This window comes from Camelina sativa, chromosome 3, assembly GCF_000633955.1.
Source record: "Camelina sativa cultivar DH55 chromosome 3, Cs, whole genome shotgun sequence".
Taxonomy (NCBI): Eukaryota; Viridiplantae; Streptophyta; class Magnoliopsida; order Brassicales; family Brassicaceae; genus Camelina; species Camelina sativa.
The window spans coordinates 14766887-14789489 of NC_025687.1; the positions used below are offsets into that span (position 1 = coordinate 14766887).

General features: G+C 35.3%; 9 protein-coding genes across 9 annotated transcripts; 2 read left to right on the top strand and 7 right to left on the bottom strand.

Moving 5' to 3' along the window:
• On the top strand, nt 5085-7129 carry LOC104778971. Its single transcript, XM_010503372.1, has 3 exons — nt 5085-6113; nt 6197-6266; nt 6684-7129. Exons 1-3 carry the CDS (start codon nt 5085-5087, stop codon nt 7127-7129), a joined length of 1545 nt encoding a protein of 514 aa, XP_010501674.1.
• LOC104778972 (uncharacterized protein At4g04775-like) lies at nt 7699-8146 on the bottom strand. Its single transcript, XM_010503373.1, has 2 exons — nt 7985-8146; nt 7699-7917 (listed from the first exon to the last, which is right to left on the bottom strand). The coding sequence occupies exons 1-2, from the start codon at nt 8144-8146 to the stop codon at nt 7699-7701; spliced, it is 381 nt and encodes a 126-aa protein (XP_010501675.1).
• On the bottom strand, nt 8724-9905 carry LOC104778973 (F-box protein At5g25290-like). Its single transcript, XM_010503374.2, has 2 exons — nt 9763-9905; nt 8724-9608 (listed from the first exon to the last, which is right to left on the bottom strand). Exons 1-2 carry the CDS (start codon nt 9903-9905, stop codon nt 8768-8770), a joined length of 984 nt encoding a protein of 327 aa, XP_010501676.1. The 3' UTR covers nt 8724-8767.
• Nucleotides 10656-11469, bottom strand: LOC104777114 (F-box protein At5g25290-like). The gene has a single exon (XM_010501325.2). It carries the CDS (start codon nt 11221-11223, stop codon nt 10771-10773), a length of 453 nt encoding a protein of 150 aa, XP_010499627.1. The 5' UTR covers nt 11224-11469; the 3' UTR covers nt 10656-10770.
• On the bottom strand, nt 11323-12009 carry LOC104777113 (probable F-box protein At5g25300). The gene has a single exon (XM_010501324.1). The coding sequence runs from the start codon at nt 11965-11967 to the stop codon at nt 11551-11553; it is 417 nt and encodes a 138-aa protein (XP_010499626.1). The 5' UTR covers nt 11968-12009; the 3' UTR covers nt 11323-11550.
• LOC104777116 (F-box protein At5g25290-like) lies at nt 12740-13591 on the bottom strand (the record flags this gene model as incomplete). The annotated part of the gene is given in 1 exon segment (XM_010501327.1): nt 12740-13591. A coding segment is annotated over 1 exon segment (453 nt). The 3' UTR covers nt 12740-12845.
• Nucleotides 13398-14127, bottom strand: LOC104777115 (probable F-box protein At5g25300). Its single transcript, XM_010501326.2, has one exon. The coding sequence runs from the start codon at nt 14040-14042 to the stop codon at nt 13626-13628; it is 417 nt and encodes a 138-aa protein (XP_010499628.1). The 5' UTR covers nt 14043-14127; the 3' UTR covers nt 13398-13625.
• Nucleotides 20529-21278, top strand: LOC104778974 (FAS1 domain-containing protein SELMODRAFT_448915-like). The gene has a single exon (XM_010503375.1). It carries the CDS (start codon nt 20529-20531, stop codon nt 21276-21278), a length of 750 nt encoding a protein of 249 aa, XP_010501677.1.
• Nucleotides 21663-22539, bottom strand: LOC104777117 (lysine-specific demethylase JMJ18-like). Its single transcript, XM_010501328.1, has 3 exons — nt 22423-22539; nt 22152-22331; nt 21663-22066 (listed from the first exon to the last, which is right to left on the bottom strand). Exons 1-3 carry the CDS (start codon nt 22477-22479, stop codon nt 21917-21919), a joined length of 387 nt encoding a protein of 128 aa, XP_010499630.1. The 5' UTR covers nt 22480-22539; the 3' UTR covers nt 21663-21916.

A 22603-nucleotide genomic window follows, 5' to 3' on the forward strand; every position in this document is an offset into this window, starting at 1 on the left:
CAAGGGACAAAAGAAAGCATCTTAACGAAGAAAAATATTAAGAATTTTATTTCAAAAAAAAGAAAAACTCACGATTCAATATTACCTGCAATTTCAAACATAAGAAGAACTGAAAAAAGGAAATAGAAAACTCCATGAGCATTGCCGATTTTTACACCTATCACGCTCCAAGGGTCAATACTTTCTCCTGAATTAGAAATTGAATCAACACATAAATACCGAAGTTCAAAGAAGTAGATTGAATTGACATCGCAACACACGAATGAAGAGAACGGAAGAAACTAAGAAAAACAAAAAAAAAGATAGAATATATATATATTTTTATTTTATTTTAAGCCGGAGGAGATAATTCAGTAATATTTCCTTTATTATTATTATATAGATTATAATATTAGGGTTGACAAAAAAAAAAAAAAAGATTATAATATTAGGAAATTCAAAATAAACGTTTATTCTATTTTTATAATAATTATAAAATAAATATGGGAGATTTAAGACCATGTGCCTAGGGAACTATTTTTATAATAATTATAAAATAAATATGGGAGACTCTAAGTTTCATCCGAGCGCCTAGGGAACTAGTTTTGATTTGTGGATATTAGAGGATGTCGAGAAACAGCATTGGTCTAAGCAAACTTTTGAGCTTCCCTTCCCTTTGATGAACATGACTTCCCCTGGCACTAACAAGGCTGGTGAAATCATTTTTTCCCCAAACTCTCTTCCACAAGATGTTCAACCCTTTTACATTTTCTACTACAATCTTCAAAGACAAGACATCAGAAGAGTTAGGCTGCAAGGAATCGCAGATACTGAAGAGTTTCGAAGCAGATATGGACTCATCGACACATATTGCGTCTCTATCTCATCCGAACACGTTGAGAGTATTGCCTCCTTTTAAAATGTTTATATGTATTACTATTGTAAGAGCTTGACAAACTCTGAATCTTTTTCTTCTTCTTATCATAATTTAAAGCATTGGTTTTTCTACACTAAGCAATCTAGTTTTGGCTCCCCAAAGTGACTACTGTTCAATGAATATTGAAACGCAGCTGCTTACTTGTCGGGTGTTTGTCTATAGTGCTAAGATATGCACAAGATTTCATTAACTGCTACAGATAATCACGAAGCTTGTGTGTGTCGTTTTGCTATGTAGATGAAGCGATCGTGGAAGTTTTTTCGGCAGACAATGATGATGCTTCTTTGTGCTCCTGTAAATCCCAAAATCTCAACTATCATTTTCTCAACAAACAATTGAACGATTAGGTGAAGGTGTTCTTGCATATTGCATTATGCTAATCTGGTATATCTATATATATATATCTGGCAGAAAATGATCCTTGAACAATTTCTAGGTGACTCAGGCCTACATTGCTTCCTTCTAATGTTAAGTTACACGCTGTTCAAAGCATTACCTTCTACCGTCATGCCAGATCTTCGTCCTTGGCTACAAATTCCTAATCTTGAAGGAAGAGGTTTGTCCGAAGATTTCTGTTTCTTCATTGCTTGGTTCTGTTTTCTTGTTGATGTCTTTTTAACTTGTGTTTCTGCATCTTTTCAACACCTGAGTTCAAAGCTGTAATTAATGAAGAACTTGCCTTACTACTATTAATTTTATCTCTCTGGTTGAGTCAATGATGTTTGTCAAACCATTATGCTGGAACCTTGTCTCTCACTCGAATGGTGGTGAGGTATAAAACTTCTACTTTAAATCTAAAGATAACAACTTTTCAATGATTTTTCACTTTCTGATGTAATTTGACAAAAGGTGGATCTTGATTTTGGAAACTGCGAGAGGTTTGTAGTTATCAGATTCACCCGAGATAACAACACCATTACCGGGAAAATTTATATGGTAAGATTTAGGTATCTAACTATCAGTAGAGATTGATGAGTTAGGTTTACCAAATCTCATAAAAACTGGGATATGTATGATGTGTTAGGCTGCATCTTTCAGTGGTGGTGGTTAAGTTCAGTCCCAGGGAATTTTTCTGGTCCACACTGGATAGTTTTAGCTTGAAATCTGTTTCATCTAGGAATTACAGTATCTCGTTGTGTTATCTTTGTGGTTTGATATTAAAGGCTCAACCTTTTTCTTCATTAAGACATTTGAAAAGTATGTGAAAGAAAAACTACCTCAATTTTGCAGGTATGTTCTTACGACATAGAGAAAAGGGTTTGGTCTTTTTGGAGTCTGAGTTTCGTCCGTTGGTATGATTTCCGGGTTCTCAAATCCAATCAATTTTCTTGAACTATTATTACCAAGGAACTGGTGAATCTACAAAGATTGCATTCAGGACCTTTTTAGTCGATATTTTTAATCTTACAGAGATCTGCTCAATCTCAAGACTATGTAAGTTTTATGTTATGTGTTCATATCGCTTCACAACTTGCTAAACACCATCCAATCTCTTATGATGCCTTACCCTTATTTCCTTTGATAGGCTGACTGGAGAAATACCAGTATATGCAACCCCGCCGAAATATACTCAGGTCCTATTGTTAGATGATCAAATGATTTCAGGTATGGAATGAATATGTACTAAAGCTGTTGAACTCGTCGCCTGGTTTCAAATTCCAAATATTTGGCTGGAAACATGTTGTCTCGACAAGCTGAAACAGGAGCTTTCCTTACTGCGAGCACAAATATGTTTGGCCAATCTTATTCTATAACAGTCTTATATGTCAAAACATCATTCTATGTTGCACTAATCTCTCCTTTGTTTCTTGGTTCCAATATCCTTACTGCGAGCAAAAATATGTATGGCCATATATGTCAAAACATTATTATTACACTAACCTCTCTTTTCTTTCTTGGTTCAAATATTCTTTTGTGTAGTGTGATCTTTGCTATAATAAATTCACATGGCCTTCTTATGCAAAGAGAGGAAGTATATTCTTTTAAGAGTTATTTTTAAACTACTGCCTTTTTTCTTGTAAAAAATTTCTGGATGCGTATTTTTCGTGTAGGGATATAATAAACACATATGAGAGCTCACTCGCAAGAAATAGTCTGTAAGAGCATTGGCCACTTTGTTACTGTTACTAACTCATTGTACTGTATTCAGAACCATTCGTTCTTCCTTGTTCTGCGGTAAGCATTGCCAAAATTGTAGGTTCTATTGCTTTTCTATTGATTTTTCCAAATACCCATTTTCAAGTTTCTGAATAAGAACTGGAAGATATTCACTTTTGACAGATAGAAGGTCGCTCATAAAAAGCTCTTGTCGAAAGTTTCCGTACGAGGGAGATAAACTATGGACCTACTAGTTCAGCCATGAACTATCATGGCACAAACTGGGGATTCAGCAACATTGTTGGCTTTATGAATAATGCAATAACCGAAGATACATACTTAGTTTCATCAGAATCTGCAGTATCAGCAAAAATATTCTGAGCTTTATCAGACAGCTCTACATTTTCCCCTGAGTTTGGCTTGCTTTGCATTTTGCTTCGAAAATGGAACCTCCACTCAATGTTGCAGAGATTCAGTTCTCATATGAGGAACAGTTTTTCACATTTAAGTTCAGGCACATAGCCTTTTGCTGCGAATTCCTTAAGAACCCTTTTCCAGTTTTTTAAGCGTTCTTGAGTTCGAACCGTGTTATCTATTCAGGGGAAGTTAATTTGGGAGGATTTCAGCGTCACAAGGAAGTTATAAGAGAAGTGACCACTGACCACGACCATAACTGATAACACTTCAGAGATACGGCTTTACTGGAAAGGGAATTATGGTTCTCTTATCTCTGCAGTCTCAGTTTGTCCCAGTAAGTAAAGTTTTGTAGAAGTAAACATCAAGGTTGATTGATGAGTTAGGTTTACCAAATCGCATATACCCATTCTTTGGTCAACGGGTTGGTCTTCTTCATGTTTTATTTTTCTTCACGTCTTACAATATATACTAAACTACCCCTTAATACACCATTTACATCTTTTTTATATCTATGGTTTTTGCATATTTACACTCTTTTTTTTTTTCCTCTTTAGTTTTTTTTTTTAACACCTTACTTTATTTATGAAAAGTGTATTACAAGCATTGTATCAGCCATTGAGGCAAAACATCAAAAGTTTGATATGTACTGAGCATAGTGTTTGCATAATATGAGAGCTTATCTGCCGCTTTATTCATGACTCGAGGGACCTGATCAAGCGAACAGAGCGGTAGTTTTGACATCCTCTTTAGTTTATGTTAATTTTTAGGATTTTAGGCTGCATAATCAAGAAAACTGAAAAAATTAAAAGAATGACCAGGACAAAAATTGGATTTCTCATATGCTCTTGTTATCTTTCTACAACTTGTGGAACACTCAATCTTTGTAAGAAGCATGGTGAAATTGGTGAGAGGCTGGATGACTGGAAAGTCTATCTTACCTTGTCAGAGACATTTAGAAAAAATAACTTCTTACTAATGCTTACAACGATAACGAGTGTTTTATGATAATTTGATCCGAACTGATGGTTTGAAATCTGGAACGTAAGTCTTAAAAAGGTATTTTAAAGACTTAAGCAATGTCAAATATTATACATGAAAAAAGCATTATACAATTATCCGTGAAAAGAAACACTTGGCAATGTCTCAAATATTATACATGATGAAAAGAAACACTTTGCAATGTCAAATATTATACATGAAAACAAACACTTTGCAATATCAAATATCGGAAAAACGAGTTATTTCCCCCCCAACAACTATCGTATCTTGCTGAATAGAGCCTGAACTATGGACACGAGCTATATATCCCTGTCCACTATGATCAACACCTATTTCTTCCCAAATTGAAAGTTCTACACTTATATCACCCAGAATTAAACATTTGAGATGTAATTACACCTAATCCTCGGTTTGTCATGGTTTACTATTTGCTTAACCGGCTAACAAAAAGCCTAAACCAATTTAGACCAGATTAAACCTGATTTGATCCGAATTTATCAAGATAACCATAATTTGACCCGATTGTTTTCAATTTTTAGTGGTTTTGACCCGACTAAACATTGTTTGAAACCCAAAATCATCGAGAGAACCCTAACTTGAGAAATCCCCAAAAAGAGAAAAACCCTAAAGAGCGAATCCGAGTTGAGTCGATTTGATGGCGTTAATCGAGAGAGATCCCGGCGGCCCGACGCCTGATTACGACGAAGAAGGTGAAGATAGAGACCAATTTCACATCGAGCAGCTGGTTGAGGAGTTTGTCGATGAACCTCCAATCCGCCACCATATGTACCCAAAGAGTGAAGACGACGGTGACGATGGTCCAGTAAGAGCTCGTACGAATATAAGGCGTGGTAATGGGGAGTTGTTCTACAAGCAGGCGTTTTTCAATGGGGTGGCTTTCAAGGAGGCGGTTCTTGATTATGTTCTCAAAACTGGAAGAAATCTAAAGCAGTATAGGTATGATAAAGCGAAAATAGGGTTCAAATGTGTTGGTGTTAATGATGAGGATGGATCTAAATGTGAGTGGAAGGTTTATGCGTCAATTCTGTCGAATGATAAGATGTGGAGGATCAATAGGATCATGGATAAGCATAGTTGTATTCCAAATGGAGAGTGTGAGATGTTAACAGTGCCTCATATAGCTAGGTTGTTTGTTGATAAGATTAGGGATGATCCTGAGTACTTCATGCCAAGGAAGATTGAAGAAATTGTAAAGACAGATTGGAAGATCAGTATCACTAGGCCTCAGTGTCAAGCTGCTAGGAAGACTGCTTTAAAGTGGATTGAGAGGGAGTATGATGAGCAGTTCCATAGATTAAGAGATTATGCAGCTGAGATTATGGAAGCAAACCCGAATTCACATGTTGAGGTCGAATGTATTACGAATGATGATGGTAAAGACATGTTCAACAGGTTCTATGTTTGTTTTGACAACATTAGAAGAACATGGATGGCGACTTGTAGGCCGATCATAGGAATTGATGGTTGCTTTTTGAAAAATAGAATTAAGGGTCAGCTATTGGTAGCTTTAGGTAGGGATGCAAACAATGGTATATATCCAATAGCATGGGGAGTTGTAAAGGTTGAGAACACTGACAATTGGGTATGGTTTGCGAAGTTGTTGAAAGAAGACCTTGGGTTAAACGATGGTGATGGATTCATTATGATGTCCGATAGGCAAAAGGCAAGTTTCATGTTCTTATTTAATTTGTGTCTTGTTGTTACTTTGTGTCTTATTTAATTTGTGTCTTGTTTAATTTGTCTCAGGGATTGATCAAGGCTGTTTCTCTGGAGTTACCAAAGATAGAGCATCGGATGTGTGTTCAACACATCTACGGTAACTTGAAAAAGGCTCATGGAAATAAAGCCCGACTGAAGCCACTACTTTGGGATTTGGCATGGTCTTACAATGAGTCATAGTATCTACGACATTTGGAGAGGATATTTGCTTATGATTCTCGGGTTTACAGTGATGTAATGAGGACAAATCCAAAGAGTTGGTGTAGGGCATTCCACAAGGTTGGTAATTACTGCGAAAATGTCGACAATAACTCGACAGAGTCTTTTAACAGTTCTATCAACAAGGCAAGAGAGAAGCCTTTTTTGCCATGTTAGAGACAATAAGACGACTGGCCATGGTGCGAATTGCAAAGAGGTCTACAATATCTCATTCTCACACAGGTAAATTTCATCTTATCCTTATGTATTACTTGTTGTGTTTCTAGATTCTCTTGTTTTTCACAAATGTTTTCAGGAATCTGTACTCCATATGTTGTTAAGTTTCTTGCGGCTGAGCACAAAGCAGCATCTACGGCTAAGGTATCAACAGGCACAAATAGGACCTTTGAAGTCAAAGTCAGTGGAGACACTCACCGTGTTTGTCTAAAGAAGATGACTTGTACCTGTCAGAAGTGGCAAATATGTGGCATCTCATGTGAGCATGCATATGGTCTCATCATTGATAATAAGCTAACGGCTGAGAACTACGTTTGTCAGTGGTTCCAAACAGCTTTATGGAGAAGAAACTATGAAGAAGGACTAACTCCACAAAGAAGTGCAAAGTTTTGGCCTTGTACAAATGGGAATAAGGTGTATGCAGAACCACCTGAGGAAAAACAAACCAAGGCTGACAAGAAAAGGAAGAAAGGTGTCAATGAGCCACCAACTAAGAAGCAACCAAAACAGAAAAAAAAAGAATAATGCATTGTGGCATTTGTGGGGAAGCTAACCATAACTCTAGGTTCCATAAGTCTAAATTTGCTCAGGTATGATAATTTGCTTTGATGTTTTCAGTTTCTAACTTTTCTTTCGGTTACTAACTCTAATGCCATGTTTTTTTCAGCCTTCTCGACAGCCTACTCAACCTGAACCAAGTCAAGGATCACTCACTCAAGCTTGATCAAGAACCTACTTATTACTAGGGTGCTAATTTTGTGGTTGCCTAGATACAGATTTTCGACCACATGAACTCTTTTCTTCCCCTAGGTCGCTTAGTGTCTTTTGTCTCCAATGGTGAATTTTGTGGTTGCTCATGTTGTATTTTCGACCACATATACTCTTGCCTTTCCTAACTCTTTTGTATGATCTATTTCGTTTCAAATGATGATCGTTTATGACATTTAATTTCATCTCTTTTGATGATCGTTTGAAACACAACAAATGTAGCTTCATCTTTGACACAAGATTTCATTGACAAACAAACAAACATGACCATACACCATGTGTTCAACCAACTACTTTGCTTATACAAGCTAACAATACAACACACATCATCTTCTTATTCCATATTTGGCTTCACCTAAACCATCTTCAACCTTCTCCAAGACCTCCTTCTCCATCTTCTCATAAACCACAGTATCAAACTCCAACCTATATGTCCTAAGCTCTTTCAGTTGTTGCTCAAGTCCAGCATTCTTCATAGCCAATGCATCTACCTCATTCAGCAAAGCTTCATCGACCCACTTGAACACATGTTCATCGTTCCGAAGCTGCCATTACCCAATTATTAGTACCAACCAAAATCATGAGACAAGAGGATAAAAGCACAAATTTTACCTTATTTGTTGCAGAAAAACTACAACGGTAGTATCTCCGGTAAGGATTTGGATCAGATTTCGAGATCAAAGCTACAACAGCTTCCCCGCACCAACATCTCTTTGACACACCGAACACTCTTCCTCTCGCACGAGAACTGGATGATCCGGTCGAATTGCTCATTCTGAATCTCGAATTTGGTAATGGGAACCCAGAAAAGAAGAAAGAAGAAAATCAGTGCCAAATCGATAGTAGGGTTCGTGATTTTTGAAAATTGGGGATTTGTGGGTTCATGGGTCGTAACAGGGTAAGGAATCGGGTCTTTAATGGTTCAATTTTTGGTTTATATGGTTTGGTATTGGGTTCGAAAGCTAAACCAATGCAATTTTAATTCGGGGTGATATAAGTGTAGAACTTTCAATTTGGGGAGAAATAGGTGTCGATCATAGTGGACAGGGATATATAGCTCGTGTCCATAGTTCGGGCTCCATTCAGCAAGATACGATAGTTCTTGGGGGAAATAGCTCGTTTTTCTGTCAAATATTATATGAGAAAAGAAACACTTAGCTATGTCAAATATTATACAAGAAAAGAAACACTTAGCTATATATGTCAAATGTTATACATGAAAATAAACACTTAGCTATATGTCAAATGTTATACATGAAAAGAAACACTTTGTAATGTCATATATTATACAAGGACTGAGGGAGAAATCACGGGGAGGCAGGTGTCTGAGGGTCTTTGTTGCAAGATTGAACACAGGAAAATGACCGCGCAAGAGAAACTCTTGAAAACACCAAATCAAGCTGAGGGGAGAAACCACTGCGCATCCTTGAGTTTTAAGGTGGAGCCACTGAGGAAGCGTTTGATGGTCCTTGTTGCAATATTGTACACACATATGTCGAGGCATGGAACATAACAACCCCGGTGACCGAAACGGTCATTACGGGTGAAATAAATGGAGTTTGGCTCAATACCAAGGGTAGGGTCAGCAGGCACGGTGATACCCAAATCGAAAAACAGGGCCTCATCACCTAGACATTCAACCTCAACAAGGCTGGAGTTCCGGTCCTTAGGATCACTCTTGAAGACGCGGAAGATCCTAGAGCTTTCACAGACAGGTTCGTAAGCCCTGGTATAGACCAACAAAACGTCTCTTGATGTTGTAACAGCAATGCTATCGCCAGATGAGATAAGCTTTTTTACTCCCGTTATTCCCAAATCACCACTAGGCCGCCTAGATGGCTTCCACATTTGAAAGCTAGGGAGCGGATACACATCCTTGAAACCACCTTGTCCAGACAAATCCAGTTGTCGAATGTAGCAACGGTGCGACAGGTAGTAAAGACGGTGACCTTTGAGCACCACATCTTGTAGGCCTCGGAACTCCCTGGGAACATGGACCTTGTTCCGTATTAGAATATTGCGGTAATGGAAAACCCCATTCCTGCAAAAGCCTAAAAACTGGCCTTCCTGAAATTGCCACACAACAACATAGTCAACTCCATTCTTCTTCTTGTCGTCTACCCACAAAAGACCTCTCAGATATTTGGTAGTGATAGGACACGAAGCAGCAGGCATATAAGGTTTAATTAAATCAACGGTGAATTCATTATCTTCTACTCGCTCAACTTTATAAAGGCTTGTATCACAACAAAAGAACTTTCAGCTTCCTCAAGACAACTTCCTCTTGACCCTTATCCTCTTCTTGAACTTATCTTCCCTCTTGAACCTTCAGCTTCTTTACAACCCTCATCTTCCTGAACACAACGTTGATGACAAACCTCCTCAACTACTTCATCTTCCTGAACACAACGTTGACAACCCTCATCTTCCTGATCACAACTTTGAGGACAAACCTCCTCAACTTCCTCAGCTTCTTCACAACCCTCATCTTCCTGAACACAACGTTAACGACAAACCTTCTCAACTTCCTCATCTTCCTGAACACAACGTTGACAACAAACCTCCTCAACTTCCTAAAGAAAAACCTGAATACAACCCTGACCCTTTTAGTAGAATACTAGAATTCATCAGATGACCAACCCTTTTAGTAGAATAGGCTGGATACCAACCCTTTTAGTAGAATACTAGAATTCATCAGATGACTAGAAAAGTTTTTGGCTATTATATTCTCTGTATTTATTACAATATATACTAAACTACGTACCCGTTAATAGACACTCTCTTATTATATCCTCAACTTTGCATATTACACACTCTTATTTTTTCTTCTCTTTAGCTTTATAATATTTTTTGGGAATTTAGGCTGCATAATCAAGAAAACTGGAAAAATTAAAAGAATGACCAGGACAAAAATTGGATTTTTCATATGCTCTTGTGATCGTTGTGACGGTACTCTCGATGCTCTCTTCTTCTACATATTTATATAACTTGTGTAACACTCTATCTTTGTGAGACGCATAGTGAAATTGCTGACAGGCTGGATGACTGGAAACTGGGAAATCTATCTTACCATGACAGAGACATTTAAAAAAATTAACTCTTTACTAATGCTTACAACGACAACGAGTGTATGATAATTTGATCTGAACTGATGGTTTGAAATCTGGAACGTTAGTCTTAAAAGGTATTTTAAACACTTAGCAATGTCAAATATTATGCATGAAAAGATTTAGTTAGCAATGTCAAATATTATACATGAAAAGAAAAAGAGGATACAAAGAAATGTCAAATATTCGACATGAAAAGAAACACTTAGTAATATCAAATATTATACATGAAAAGAAAAGGATTGAACACAGGAAAATGACCGCGCAAGAGAAACTCTTGAAAACACCAAATCAAGCTGAGGGGAGAAACCACTGCGCATCCTTGAGTTTTAAGGTGGAGCCACTGAGGAAGCGTTTGATGGTCCTTGTTGCAATATTGTACACACATATGTCGAGGCATGGAATATACCAACCCCCGGGACCGAAACGGTCATTACGGGTGAAATAGATGGAGTTTGGCTCAATACCAAGGGTAGGGTCAGCAGGCACGGTGATACCCAAATCGAAAAACAGGGCCTCATCACCTAGAGATTCAACCTCAACAAGGGTGGAGTTCCGGTCCTTAGGATCACTCTTGAAGACGCGGAAGATCCTAGAGCTTTCACAGACAGGCTCGTAAGCCCTGGTATAGACCAACAAAACGTGTCCTGATGTTGTAACAGCAATGCTATCGCCAGATGAGATAAGCTTTTTTACTCCCGTTATTCCCAAATCACCACTAGGCCGCCTAGATGGCTTCCACATTTGAAAGCTAGGGAGCGGATACACATCCTTGAAACCACCTTGTCCAGACAAATCCAGTTGTCGAATGTAGCAACGGTGCGACAGGTAGTAAAGACGGTGACCTTTGAGCACCACATCTTGTAGGCCTCGGAACTCCCTGGGAACATGGACCCTGTTCCGTATTGGAATATCGCGGTAATGGAAATCCCCATTCGTGCAAAAGCCTAAAAACTGGCCTTCCTGAAATTGCCACACAACAACATAGTCGACTCCATTCTTCTTCTTGTCGTCTACCCACAAAAGACCTCTCAGATATTTGGTAGTGGTAGGACACGAAGCAGCAGGAAACTAAGGTTTAATTAAATCAACGGTGAATTCATTATCTCCTACTCGCTCAACCTTGTAAATGCCACCCTTGATTGACTCTAGAGCCGGAAGATGGATCCTCTCCTCGCTAAACACATCGACGATATAGAGATCCGATCGAGATTCATCTAACACCAGGAACCACTTACCCGAGTTTGCTAGGAATCGATACCCTGAAAAGTCACTCTTCGTCTCGTAAACCTTGTCTTCGTCAGGGTTGTACACACGACAACCGCCCTCTTCTGGAGACAGCAACAGCAATGGAGGAGAACCGCTTTTTGGATCAAAAACCAAAGCCGGACGCGGGACCTTAATGCACTCGTTATACTTGGGACTCCCGCTTCGTTTTGAATTACCAACTCCGGCGCCTGCTGGTCGATCTACTCCCTCCTCCTCCATTATCAGAACGGGGATGATCTCGTCGGACGAGATGGAAGCTTCAAAGTTATGCAAATGTTTTTATCTCTCTTATGTTTATACAAAGTTAGGGCTCTCTCGAGGGCTACCAAGCCCAATATAACATTATCATAGACCTGTAAACTATTATGGTTCTTTTAACAAAAACAAAAAAAAAACAAAAAAAAACTATTATGGTTTTGCTTTTATTTTCCCTGACCGTTCTTTCATTAGCATGGTAATATAATATGTTGCATCTTTTCGTACATTTTTGTAAAATATTTTTATTTTATTTGAGAAGTTGTTAAAAATNCTTTAGCTTTATAATATTTTTTGGGAATTTAGGCTGCATAATCAAGAAAACTGGAAAAATTAAAAGAATGACCAGGACAAAAATTGGATTTTTCATATGCTCTTGTGATCGTTGTGACGGTACTCTCGATGCTCTCTTCTTCTACATATTTATATAACTTGTGTAACACTCTATCTTTGTGAGACGCATAGTGAAATTGCTGACAGGCTGGATGACTGGAAACTGGGAAATCTATCTTACCATGACAGAGACATTTAAAAAAATTAACTCTTTACTAATGCTTACAACGACAACGAGTGTATGATAATTTGATCTGAACTGATGGTTTGAAATCTGGAACGTTAGTCTTAAAAGGTATTTTAAACACTTAGCAATGTCAAATATTATGCATGAAAAGATTTAGTTAGCAATGTCAAATATTATACATGAAAAGAAAAAGAGGATACAAAGAAATGTCAAATATTCGACATGAAAAGAAACACTTAGTAATATCAAATATTATACATGAAAAGAAAAGGATTGAACACAGGAAAATGACCGCGCAAGAGAAACTCTTGAAAACACCAAATCAAGCTGAGGGGAGAAACCACTGCGCATCCTTGAGTTTTAAGGTGGAGCCACTGAGGAAGCGTTTGATGGTCCTTGTTGCAATATTGTACACACATATGTCGAGGCATGGAATATACCAACCCCCGGGACCGAAACGGTCATTACGGGTGAAATAGATGGAGTTTGGCTCAATACCAAGGGTAGGGTCAGCAGGCACGGTGATACCCAAATCGAAAAACAGGGCCTCATCACCTAGAGATTCAACCTCAACAAGGGTGGAGTTCCGGTCCTTAGGATCACTCTTGAAGACGCGGAAGATCCTAGAGCTTTCACAGACAGGCTCGTAAGCCCTGGTATAGACCAACAAAACGTGTCCTGATGTTGTAACAGCAATGCTATCGCCAGATGAGATAAGCTTTTTTACTCCCGTTATTCCCAAATCACCACTAGGCCGCCTAGATGGCTTCCACATTTGAAAGCTAGGGAGCGGATACACATCCTTGAAACCACCTTGTCCAGACAAATCCAGTTGTCGAATGTAGCAACGGTGCGACAGGTAGTAAAGACGGTGACCTTTGAGCACCACATCTTGTAGGCCTCGGAACTCCCTGGGAACATGGACCCTGTTCCGTATTGGAATATCGCGGTAATGGAAATCCCCATTCGTGCAAAAGCCTAAAAACTGGCCTTCCTGAAATTGCCACACAACAACATAGTCGACTCCATTCTTCTTCTTGTCGTCTACCCACAAAAGACCTCTCAGATATTTGGTAGTGGTAGGACACGAAGCAGCAGGAAACTAAGGTTTAATTAAATCAACGGTGAATTCATTATCTCCTACTCGCTCAACCTTGTAAATGCCACCCTTGATTGACTCTAGAGCCGGAAGATGGATCCTCTCCTCGCTAAACACATCGACGATATAGAGATCCGATCGAGATTCATCTAACACCAGGAACCACTTACCCGAGTTTGCTAGGAATCGATACCCTGAAAAGTCACTCTTCGTCTCGTAAACCTTGTCTTCGTCAGGGTTGTACACACGACAACCGCCCTCTTCTGGAGACAGCAACAGCAATGGAGGAGAACCGCTTTTTGGATCAAAAACCAAAGCCGGACGCGGGACCTTAATGCACTCGTTATACTTGGGACTCCCGCTTCGTTTTGAATTACCAACTCCGGCGCCTGCTGGTCGATCTACTCCCTCCTCCTCCATTATCAGAACGGGGATGATCTCGTCGGACGAGATGGAAGCTTCAAAGTTATGCAAATGTTTTTATCTCTCTTATGTTTATACAAAGTTAGGGCTCTCTCGAGGGCTACCAAGCCCAATATAACATTATCATAGACCTGTAAACTATTATGGTTCTTTTAACAAAAACAAAAAAAAAACAAAAAAAAACTATTATGGTTTTGCTTTTATTTTCCCTGACCGTTCTTTCATTAGCATGGTAATATAATATGTTGCATCTTTTCGTACATTTTTGTAAAATATTTTTATTTTATTTGAGAAGTTGTTAAAAATATAACGAATACAGTATATGGTTCATATTAATATATATATATATATATATGTTAAAAAGCTACCTTTTAAGAGCTTGAAACTTAGTGATGAAATGAAGAAGGGAGAAAATAAGGATTACCAATTTATCCAACCTTTGATTGAATATTGAGGCAGAAGCAGTAATTGAAGTTCTTGACCCAAACCATCGACTTGTTGAGTACTGGAACCACAAGAACCAAGTCTCATCAGACTCAAAAGATCACTTCATACCATAGTCGGACGCGGGACCTTCATGCACTCATTATATTTAGGACTCCCGCTTCGTTTTGAATTACCAACTCCGGCGCCTGCTGGTCGATCTACTCCCTCCATTATCAGAACGGGGATGATTTCGTCGGATCTGCTGCTGAGATTAAGGCTAGGTCAAGTTGCGCAGACGTTTAATCCTCTCTCCTGTTAGGGTTTCCTTGTGGGCTACCAAGCCCAATTACAGCGAGAATAAAATAGTAACGGGTCCGTAAACGATTATATGGTTTTGCATTTCTTTCCGGACAATATTCTAGAAAATTTTATTCCTAAGTATTTGAAATTAACAATTTTTTTTCCTCAATTTATTGTTGGCATAACAATTTTGATCTAAAATATAGTCAACATTTACTAGTAGTTAACTAGATACTGTGACCCCCGTTATAGGTCGGAAAAATATTTATATAAATTTGGAGTTGTTAGTTACAAAATAATACTCATACTCAGTAGAAAAATTCTTTATTTTATAATGTTATATATCTTATCTATACTATTAATTAGGGAGTACATTTAGGGATTTAAAAAATATAAAATAAAAACAGTATACCATATGATACTCCTACAAAATTAAAAAAGAAAGAACAAAAAAAAAAGTTAACTATGCGACATGTAATTGGAACAGATATTTTGAAAATTTTTGATATTTTGAAAACAATTAAATAGTTTTTTTTTGGATAATTTCAAGTAACTAATAAAAACTAAAAAGTAAGTATTCAAGGGTATATTTGTGGTGAAAGAGATGGTAAAAATAAGGAATATTTGCTACCTAAGTAGTTTTGATTATTAGGGAATCATTTAATGCAATAGTAAAAGTACATGAAATATTGCCCTATCTTATACCATCTCTATATTTATAGAACAAAATCTCTACTTTGGAATATTTATTTGAAAATTTTAGGAAATATTTTTTTTAGTCACATGGAAATGATGTCATTTATATAACAGAAGATATGATCTTATAGAAACGGATAATTCAAACAATAAAAGTAACTATCTAAACTATTTCTAATCAAAATAACAAGATGAAATCATAAAATTTGGATAATTAAATTAAATTTAACTTTCAAATATAAAAAATAGATATGATATAGGAATATGTCGTATTCCGAGATAGTACTTAGAAGACATTAAGAGTCTCAGTGGTTAATATGTCGTTATGTATTGTGTTGTATATAAAAAATATATATTTTTTTTAAAAGGTTGACTATATGATATGTAATCAGTTACTTTGGAACGAGTACTTTGAAAATTTTGGATATTTTTGAAAACAATTAAATATTTTTTTGGATAATTTCAACTAAATAAATTAAAATTAAAAAGTATGTATTCAACGGGATATTTGTGATGAAAGAGATGGTAAAAATAAGAAATATTTGCTACCTAAGTAGTTATGATTATTAGGAAATCATTTTATGCAATAGTAAAAGTACATGAAATATTGTCCTATCTTATATCATCTCTATATTTATAAAACAAAATCTCTATTCTGAATAATTATTTGAAAATTTTAGGAAATATTTTTTTAATAAGACAGTACATGGAACAAGACATAATGTGATGGTACAGATGGGACGGAAAATGACGTATTTTCCGTTCTAAAGTAGATATGTTTAGATTATATACGCAAAATAATCTAAACTAAAACCAAACAAAATTTGGTATTTGGATTTAATGCCAAAATTGTACAAATATTTTTACGAATTAAAAATTTATATGAAAAATATTTTATCCGTGCTGTAGCACGGGTTACTACCTAATATATATATGTTCTTAAACATAATGTTTAGGATTTGAAATCAGGATATCTTCTTCCCTTATGTCTGCAACTAATTGACCGGAAAAACAAAAAAAAAACTAATTGTCTGAAATCTAACAAATAATTTTTATGCATAAATAAATCCACAAATATTATTGGGTTAAATCTTCTCCTTCTTAATTTGGTACAACCTTTAAAAATTGCACAAAATAGGATATTAAAAACATGAAAAAGAAAAAAACTCAAATGTTCCTCTTTTATCTATACTAGTAGTTTTGCAGCAGTTTTTGCTCCAAAATACTTTTTGGAAAGTTTTTGTATTTAATGTATTGACTTTAATAGTAGTTACTAAAATTTCAAAATAATTATAGGAAAGATTTAAAAAAATAAGGAAATCTGTCTACCTCATTTAAACATAAATATATGATTCTCTTTCATTTTTATTTGAATTTATATTTAAATTATCTTGAATTATTCTATAATACATTTAGTTAATAAAAATTGTGATTTTTCTTGCATATGATGTAATAATTTTTTTTTAAACGGACATATATTACTCAATAGATGAATAAAAAATACGGGTACAATATCCCACATCGCCTAAAAATTGGGCAATAGTTAAGAGTCATACTATAAAAGAGACCAAAATGATTCATAATACAAATGAGTAGAAAGCTTAATTTATTAGGCATTCAAACTTAAAAAACTTTTATTTGGTTTATTCTGGTTCTTTATTTTAAATATTTATAAAATTAAAATATCATAAATATTTAAAACTTTTAATAAGTTAAATATTCTAAATAATTATATTTTATCAAACGTATAAATATTATAAATAATTATATTTTTAGAAAGTTAAACGTTAGAATATATTAATAATATTTAAAAGTTTATGAAGTTTCAAATATTTATAATATTTGAAACTTTATAAGAAGTTTAACTTTATAAGAAGTTTAACTCGAAATATTAATAAATATTTCAACTTTAAAAAAGTTAGAAGATCTTTAAAATATAAAGAATATATTTAAACTTTTACAAAACTTCAAATATGGGAAATATTTATTCGTTTTAAGAATTCTAAGTATTATAAATATTTAAAATTTATAAGAAGAGTTAATCTTAGAAAATGTAAATGGTTAAAATCTTAATAAATAACATATCAACTCAATCTAATATTTATAATACAAAACAATAAATATTAAAAATTAAGATGATATAGTGCGAGTTAAAATATCTCGGGACGGGTTATATAGCGGGATGGGTTTTGTCGATATTTATATAGATTGAAAATATCATTAATTTGGTGTTACACGGGTAAAACATCATTTCATTATTTTGTTAACACTATTAGCATCAGAGAATAGATATATCTAATTAAATTGATTAAATAAATATTATGTAAAAAATAATATTTATTACGGTATTATTTGGTTTAAATTATAAAATTAACAATTATTATATAATTATTTAACCAATAAATACAACTTATAATTTAAATGTTTTAATTATAAATAATTTGTCCCTCGGTGTACCGCGGGTCATAATCTAGTTATTTGATATAACATGTCCAATTTTTTAGTATGTTATTTGCCTATATTATGATAATTTGAAATCGGATTAGAATCTTTGGGGGGTGTATTAAACTTGATATTTTAGAAGATTTTGGTGTATTTTTAAATCCACTGTTATTTAATCAGTGAGTTTAAAAAGTCTTTTGAAATCCTGTGTTATTGAATTTGGAATTTTTAGAAATCATCTTAAATCATTCACAATATCTTGTTATTGAATCAATAATTTATAAATCTCACTACAAATACATTGTTATTCAAAATATCACAACTTTAAAAAAATGAGATTGTAAGTGATTTTGGGAGACTTTTTAAACCATTTTTAGTTGAAATACATGAGTAACAAAATCACACCTTTAAAGATGATATTTTGAAAGTTTTCAAAAAAAAAAAAAAAAATTCTGAAACCAACTGCAGAAATTTCCTCTATCTCTACACCTTATGTTCTCTCCTATAGTCTCTCTTTCTTTCTCCAAGGTGAAAGCTTGGCCTTAGAAGATGAGTGATATTGAGATCGTGAGGAATGATGTCAATCGTGTCTTGACATTGATACCAGCTTTTGGATTGGATTAATCGATTGACGAGATGCTTGGATCATTTTGATATATATATATATATATATATTTGATGATGGCACCATAATGGATGAGAAATGTTATAAAGTTCAGCACAAGTATAAATAATGTGTAGTGAGTTGTTTGTAAGTAAGCATGATAGATGTTATAAAATTCTCTAAAGTCATTAAGCTCTAATGCTGATCGGTACAGTATGTACGTCTCCATCATCCTTTATAGTTTTGATGGTGGGTTTTTTTTAGGTTGTGAAGAAAACATGTGTGTGTTGAGAACAATTAGGCAAAAGTTGTGTGTCGAGAAGTGAGAGTCGAGACAAAAGAGGGTTTGGGAGAGGAAGGACAGTCACACATAGTCACACACACAGACACAGTCTAAAGGAGAAGAAGGGGAAGGACAATCGACTCGAGTCGAATCGGATTTTGGTTCGGATCGGTTTGAAATCGAAAATCAAATCACAATCAAAATATAATCCGATCGGTTTTAACAGTGAAACCGAAACCGATTTGGATCGGTTTTATCGGTTATGATCGGTTTTATCGGATTCGGTTTATTTGCCGAGGGCTAGTGTTAACTATAGACCTTGAAATACTCTTTCAAGCATTTCATCAAACATGTGGTTGGCATCAACAATTACAATCTCTAGACTCATCAAAACCACTCAACTGTTAATTCCTAAACCTATTTAATTTATGGTAACTCTTTGTAATATATATTTATCGTTTTATATATATATATATATATTCAAATTATTTCTTTTATCTCTAGAAGTTTTGTTTTTATCATAGTTTTCAGTTGATACATTTTCTCTCAAAATGAAATATGTTATTTTTAAACTTATTTAAGGTTGCATCTATTTATTATATAACCTTTCTTTCAATATTTTCACTAATTAGGATCATGTCTCTTCATCAGAATATTTCTACCAAGCCAAATAACATTTTTTATTTAATATTTTACCACATGATTGATTTTTTATATCACGAAACAGTAAAACTTCTATAAATTAATAACATTGGGATAGTGAAAATTTATTCATTTATAAAAGTTTTAATTTATCAATAAACTAATAATTTATAATTTATAGAGAAGTTTTTCATAATTTTTAAAAAAATATATTTTATCGTTAAAAAATATATTTTATTAGAATCAATTACAAAGAAAACAGCAATTATCATATTTGGGTAGAATATAAAAGTTTCTGATACAGTAAAATTATTAGAAAGAAACTCTAACAAAAATGAATGTATATATATATATATATATTCGATAATTTTATAAAAATATTAATTTATATTATTGATGAGACCATATATAATAAAAAGTTCAAAAAAAATATTATTTCTAAAGCATTTTTGGGTGTGTTGTGGCAAAAAAAAACTGAATATTGAAATCCGTTTTTTTGATGTGTTGTGCGACTTCATTTTTAGTCATATTTTGCCATATGACATCCAAAAATGACCAAAATGACTTACATTGCTACGTGGATGACACGGATCATCTGACTCATAATCGTTAAACTTCGACTTAACACTATTCGAGTATATGTTGAAATTGACAATATTTCATATAATTCACATAGCAAATTTAAATTTTAATACTAAACAACACATTATATGTTTTTAAGTATTTTTAATATCTAATTCAAAATTTTCACATAAATTAGAAAAACCACGTATCTTTAATTATTTATGATTGAAAAAAGTAGTTAGCCCATCATCACCGAGAATTTTGAGAATAAACATTTTGGTTTTGACTCTTTGCCCAAAAGTTCTATTATTATTAGTCTATGCAATCAAAAATCTCGGTTAACAACTAAAACCATCCCCAAAACCAAACCGGTTGAACTCATCCTTCCTCTCCACAACCACAACGATTTAACCAGAGAGGTATATAAAAGAAGAGGTCAGTTCTTTCTTCTTTCATTGTCACATAATCCTAAAAAAGAGATTCTCTGTGTTTCTGTAACAACTTCGCCCGCCGTTTTAATTCTCCGATGGCCATCTCAAGCCATCTCCTCCTCATCATCCTCATCACCACCGTCTCATTCCTCACCTCCTCCGCTTCTCCTCCTCCGTATCTCACGTCGCAAGATCACCAACACGCCGACAGAATCATCGAAGCAATGATCGGAGCCGGAGATTTCCGTGACTGGGCCGCCGATTTCCTCTCCTCCGTCGACGATCAGTTCGGTATCCCTCTCTCCGCCACCTTTTTCATCCCAAGCGATTTCGACTCCGCCGACGTCTCCTCCTCCTCCACCGGAGACAATGCTAATAACCCACTTCGTCTCTCCGTCGCTTACCACATCGTACCTCAACGTCTCTCGTTCACTGATCTCCGTCTCTTGAAACCACTCTCTCGTCTTCCCACTCTTCTCCCCGGAAACTCAATCGTAGTCACTAACAACTCTGCTTCCGGTTACACCCTCGACGGCGTTCTTGTCTCTGAACCGGATCTTTTCATCTCTTCTTCTATCGCTCTTCACGGTGTTGCTTCCACGCTTGATTTCTCACGTTACGGCGATCTAGGTAACGGTGATACTGCTTTTGCTGATAGTCTCCGTCCTCGTCGACGTTCTCGTCGCCGCCGTCGTCATCAGCATGGTGGTTTTGGACCTCTTGGTGGTAACGACGATAATGGTGACGGTAATGATACCAATCAAACCTCTGTTTCGTTGTTCACTGCACATTACTCATCAACTGGCTCGTTCTTGGTTCCATTGGTGGCTCTGGCTTTGTTCTGACTCTATGTTCCGGTGACGTTTTCCGGCGTACAACCGTCAAAATTCAACTAACGGCGGGAAAATTATATTTCTTTTTGGTTACTTTCAAGACTAGATTTTGTGAAACTGTGTACATAATGTGAAGTTTTGTGACATTGAGAAATAGGAATAAAAATTTTTCTACTGTGTGTTAGGAAGATTGATGTTTGGAAGTTTTTACATATTTTAAAAAATAATGATTACTGAGTTTAAATATATTTTTTCTTTGACTAAAGAAATATTATTTAATTTTAAATCAATAACAATTCAAAATTTTCAATGATTACTTTTTGAAATCTACAAAATATCAATTTTTGTCAGACAAAAAAATAACCTAAAACATCAATTTTTGTGAGACAGAGTGAGTATTTTATTGTATGAGTTTCCGCATTAGCAAAAGAATCGAACTTTCTAGTTTACACTTCTAACGCTAAGGTTAGGTTATTGTTCACGATTAAAAATTAAAAAAAAAAAAAAGAACAAAAGATTATGAATAAATGCTCCCAAAACCAAAAAGAAAATATAATCAGAAATCAATTTATTCTATCTATCTAAAAGATGTCATTGTTGTTGTTGTTGTCGTCTTCTTGGAGTCGGAACTGTCTTGTTGGCTTCTTGAGTTACATCAAATCAACTCCAAAAAGTTTTCCTTTGGTTAAACTCACGGAACAGTTTGACGATATGAAGTGATCTTTTGAGTCTGATGAAGCTTGGTTCTTGTAGTTCCAGTACTCAACGAGTTGATGGTTTGGGTCAAGAACTTCAATGGCCTGTAGAGAAGGATTCCAAGTTGTGTAAAGAGTAAAGATCGATAGGATTTAAATGTAGAACAAGGCTTGGATTTGAATTTGTTACCTGAACTATAGAGGGTGAGAGGAAACCAAACATTTGAAGCCCATTGATACCCTCCAACTGCGGTAAACTAGGAAGACCAAGACTTGTGGATGTATCTTTAACTCTCTGCAACACCATTTCCCAGCACTCTTGGGCTGAAACATTGTGGAAGCTCACGTCTGAAGATTCTTCCAGAGTAACCTGAGCAAGCAAGAAAAGTCTAGTGTTAGCATTACTTTTCAAGATTCTGTTTTATCAAATAGAAATGTATTGTTGTGGGGAAAGGCTTTACTTTGAACAATGGACCCATGAGTCCTCCATCCAAAACCTCAGAGATGTAATTGCTCATTTTTGTTGGATCAAGCACATTGTAGAACTTGACACGACTCCTGAATCCTGTAAAAGTAGTAAAAACATGTTAACAACCTTCTCGAGCAAACTTCTGGTTAAGTAACATTAAATAAAAGGTTTCT

Coding starts and splice junctions, on each gene's coding strand:
- LOC104778971 (XM_010503372.1), top strand. CDS start 5,085: ATGGCGTTAATCGAGAGAGATCCCGGCGGCCCGACGCCTGATTACGAC. Junction 6,114..6,196: donor TGATGTCCGATAGGCAAAAG/GCAAGTTTCATG, acceptor AATTTGTCTCAG/GGATTGATCAAGGCTGTTTC. Junction 6,267..6,683: donor GTGTGTTCAACACATCTACG/GTAACTTGAAAA, acceptor AAATGTTTTCAG/GAATCTGTACTCCATATGTT.
- LOC104778972 (XM_010503373.1), bottom strand. CDS start 8,146: ATGAGCAATTCGACCGGATCATCCAGTTCTCGTGCGAGAGGAAGAGTG. Junction 7,918..7,984: donor GTTTTTCTGCAACAAATAAG/GTAAAATTTGTG, acceptor GGGTAATGGCAG/CTTCGGAACGATGAACATGT.
- LOC104778973 (XM_010503374.2), bottom strand. CDS start 9,905: ATGAGGAAGTTGAGAAGGTTTGTCGTTAACGTTGTGTTCAGGAAGATG. Junction 9,609..9,762: donor GTTGTGTTCAGGAAGATGAA/GTAGTTGAGGAG, acceptor TTGTGATACAAG/CCTTTATAAAGTTGAGCGAG.
- LOC104777114 (XM_010501325.2), bottom strand. CDS start 11,223: ATGTGGAAGCCATCTAGGCGGCCTAGTGGTGATTTGGGAATAACGGGA.
- LOC104777113 (XM_010501324.1), bottom strand. CDS start 11,967: ATGGAGGAGGAGGGAGTAGATCGACCAGCAGGCGCCGGAGTTGGTAAT.
- LOC104777115 (XM_010501326.2), bottom strand. CDS start 14,042: ATGGAGGAGGAGGGAGTAGATCGACCAGCAGGCGCCGGAGTTGGTAAT.
- LOC104778974 (XM_010503375.1), top strand. CDS start 20,529: ATGGCCATCTCAAGCCATCTCCTCCTCATCATCCTCATCACCACCGTC.
- LOC104777117 (XM_010501328.1), bottom strand. CDS start 22,479: ATGAGCAATTACATCTCTGAGGTTTTGGATGGAGGACTCATGGGTCCA. Junction 22,332..22,422: donor TCATGGGTCCATTGTTCAAA/GTAAAGCCTTTC, acceptor TTGCTTGCTCAG/GTTACTCTGGAAGAATCTTC. Junction 22,067..22,151: donor TCTCACCCTCTATAGTTCAG/GTAACAAATTCA, acceptor CCTTCTCTACAG/GCCATTGAAGTTCTTGACCC.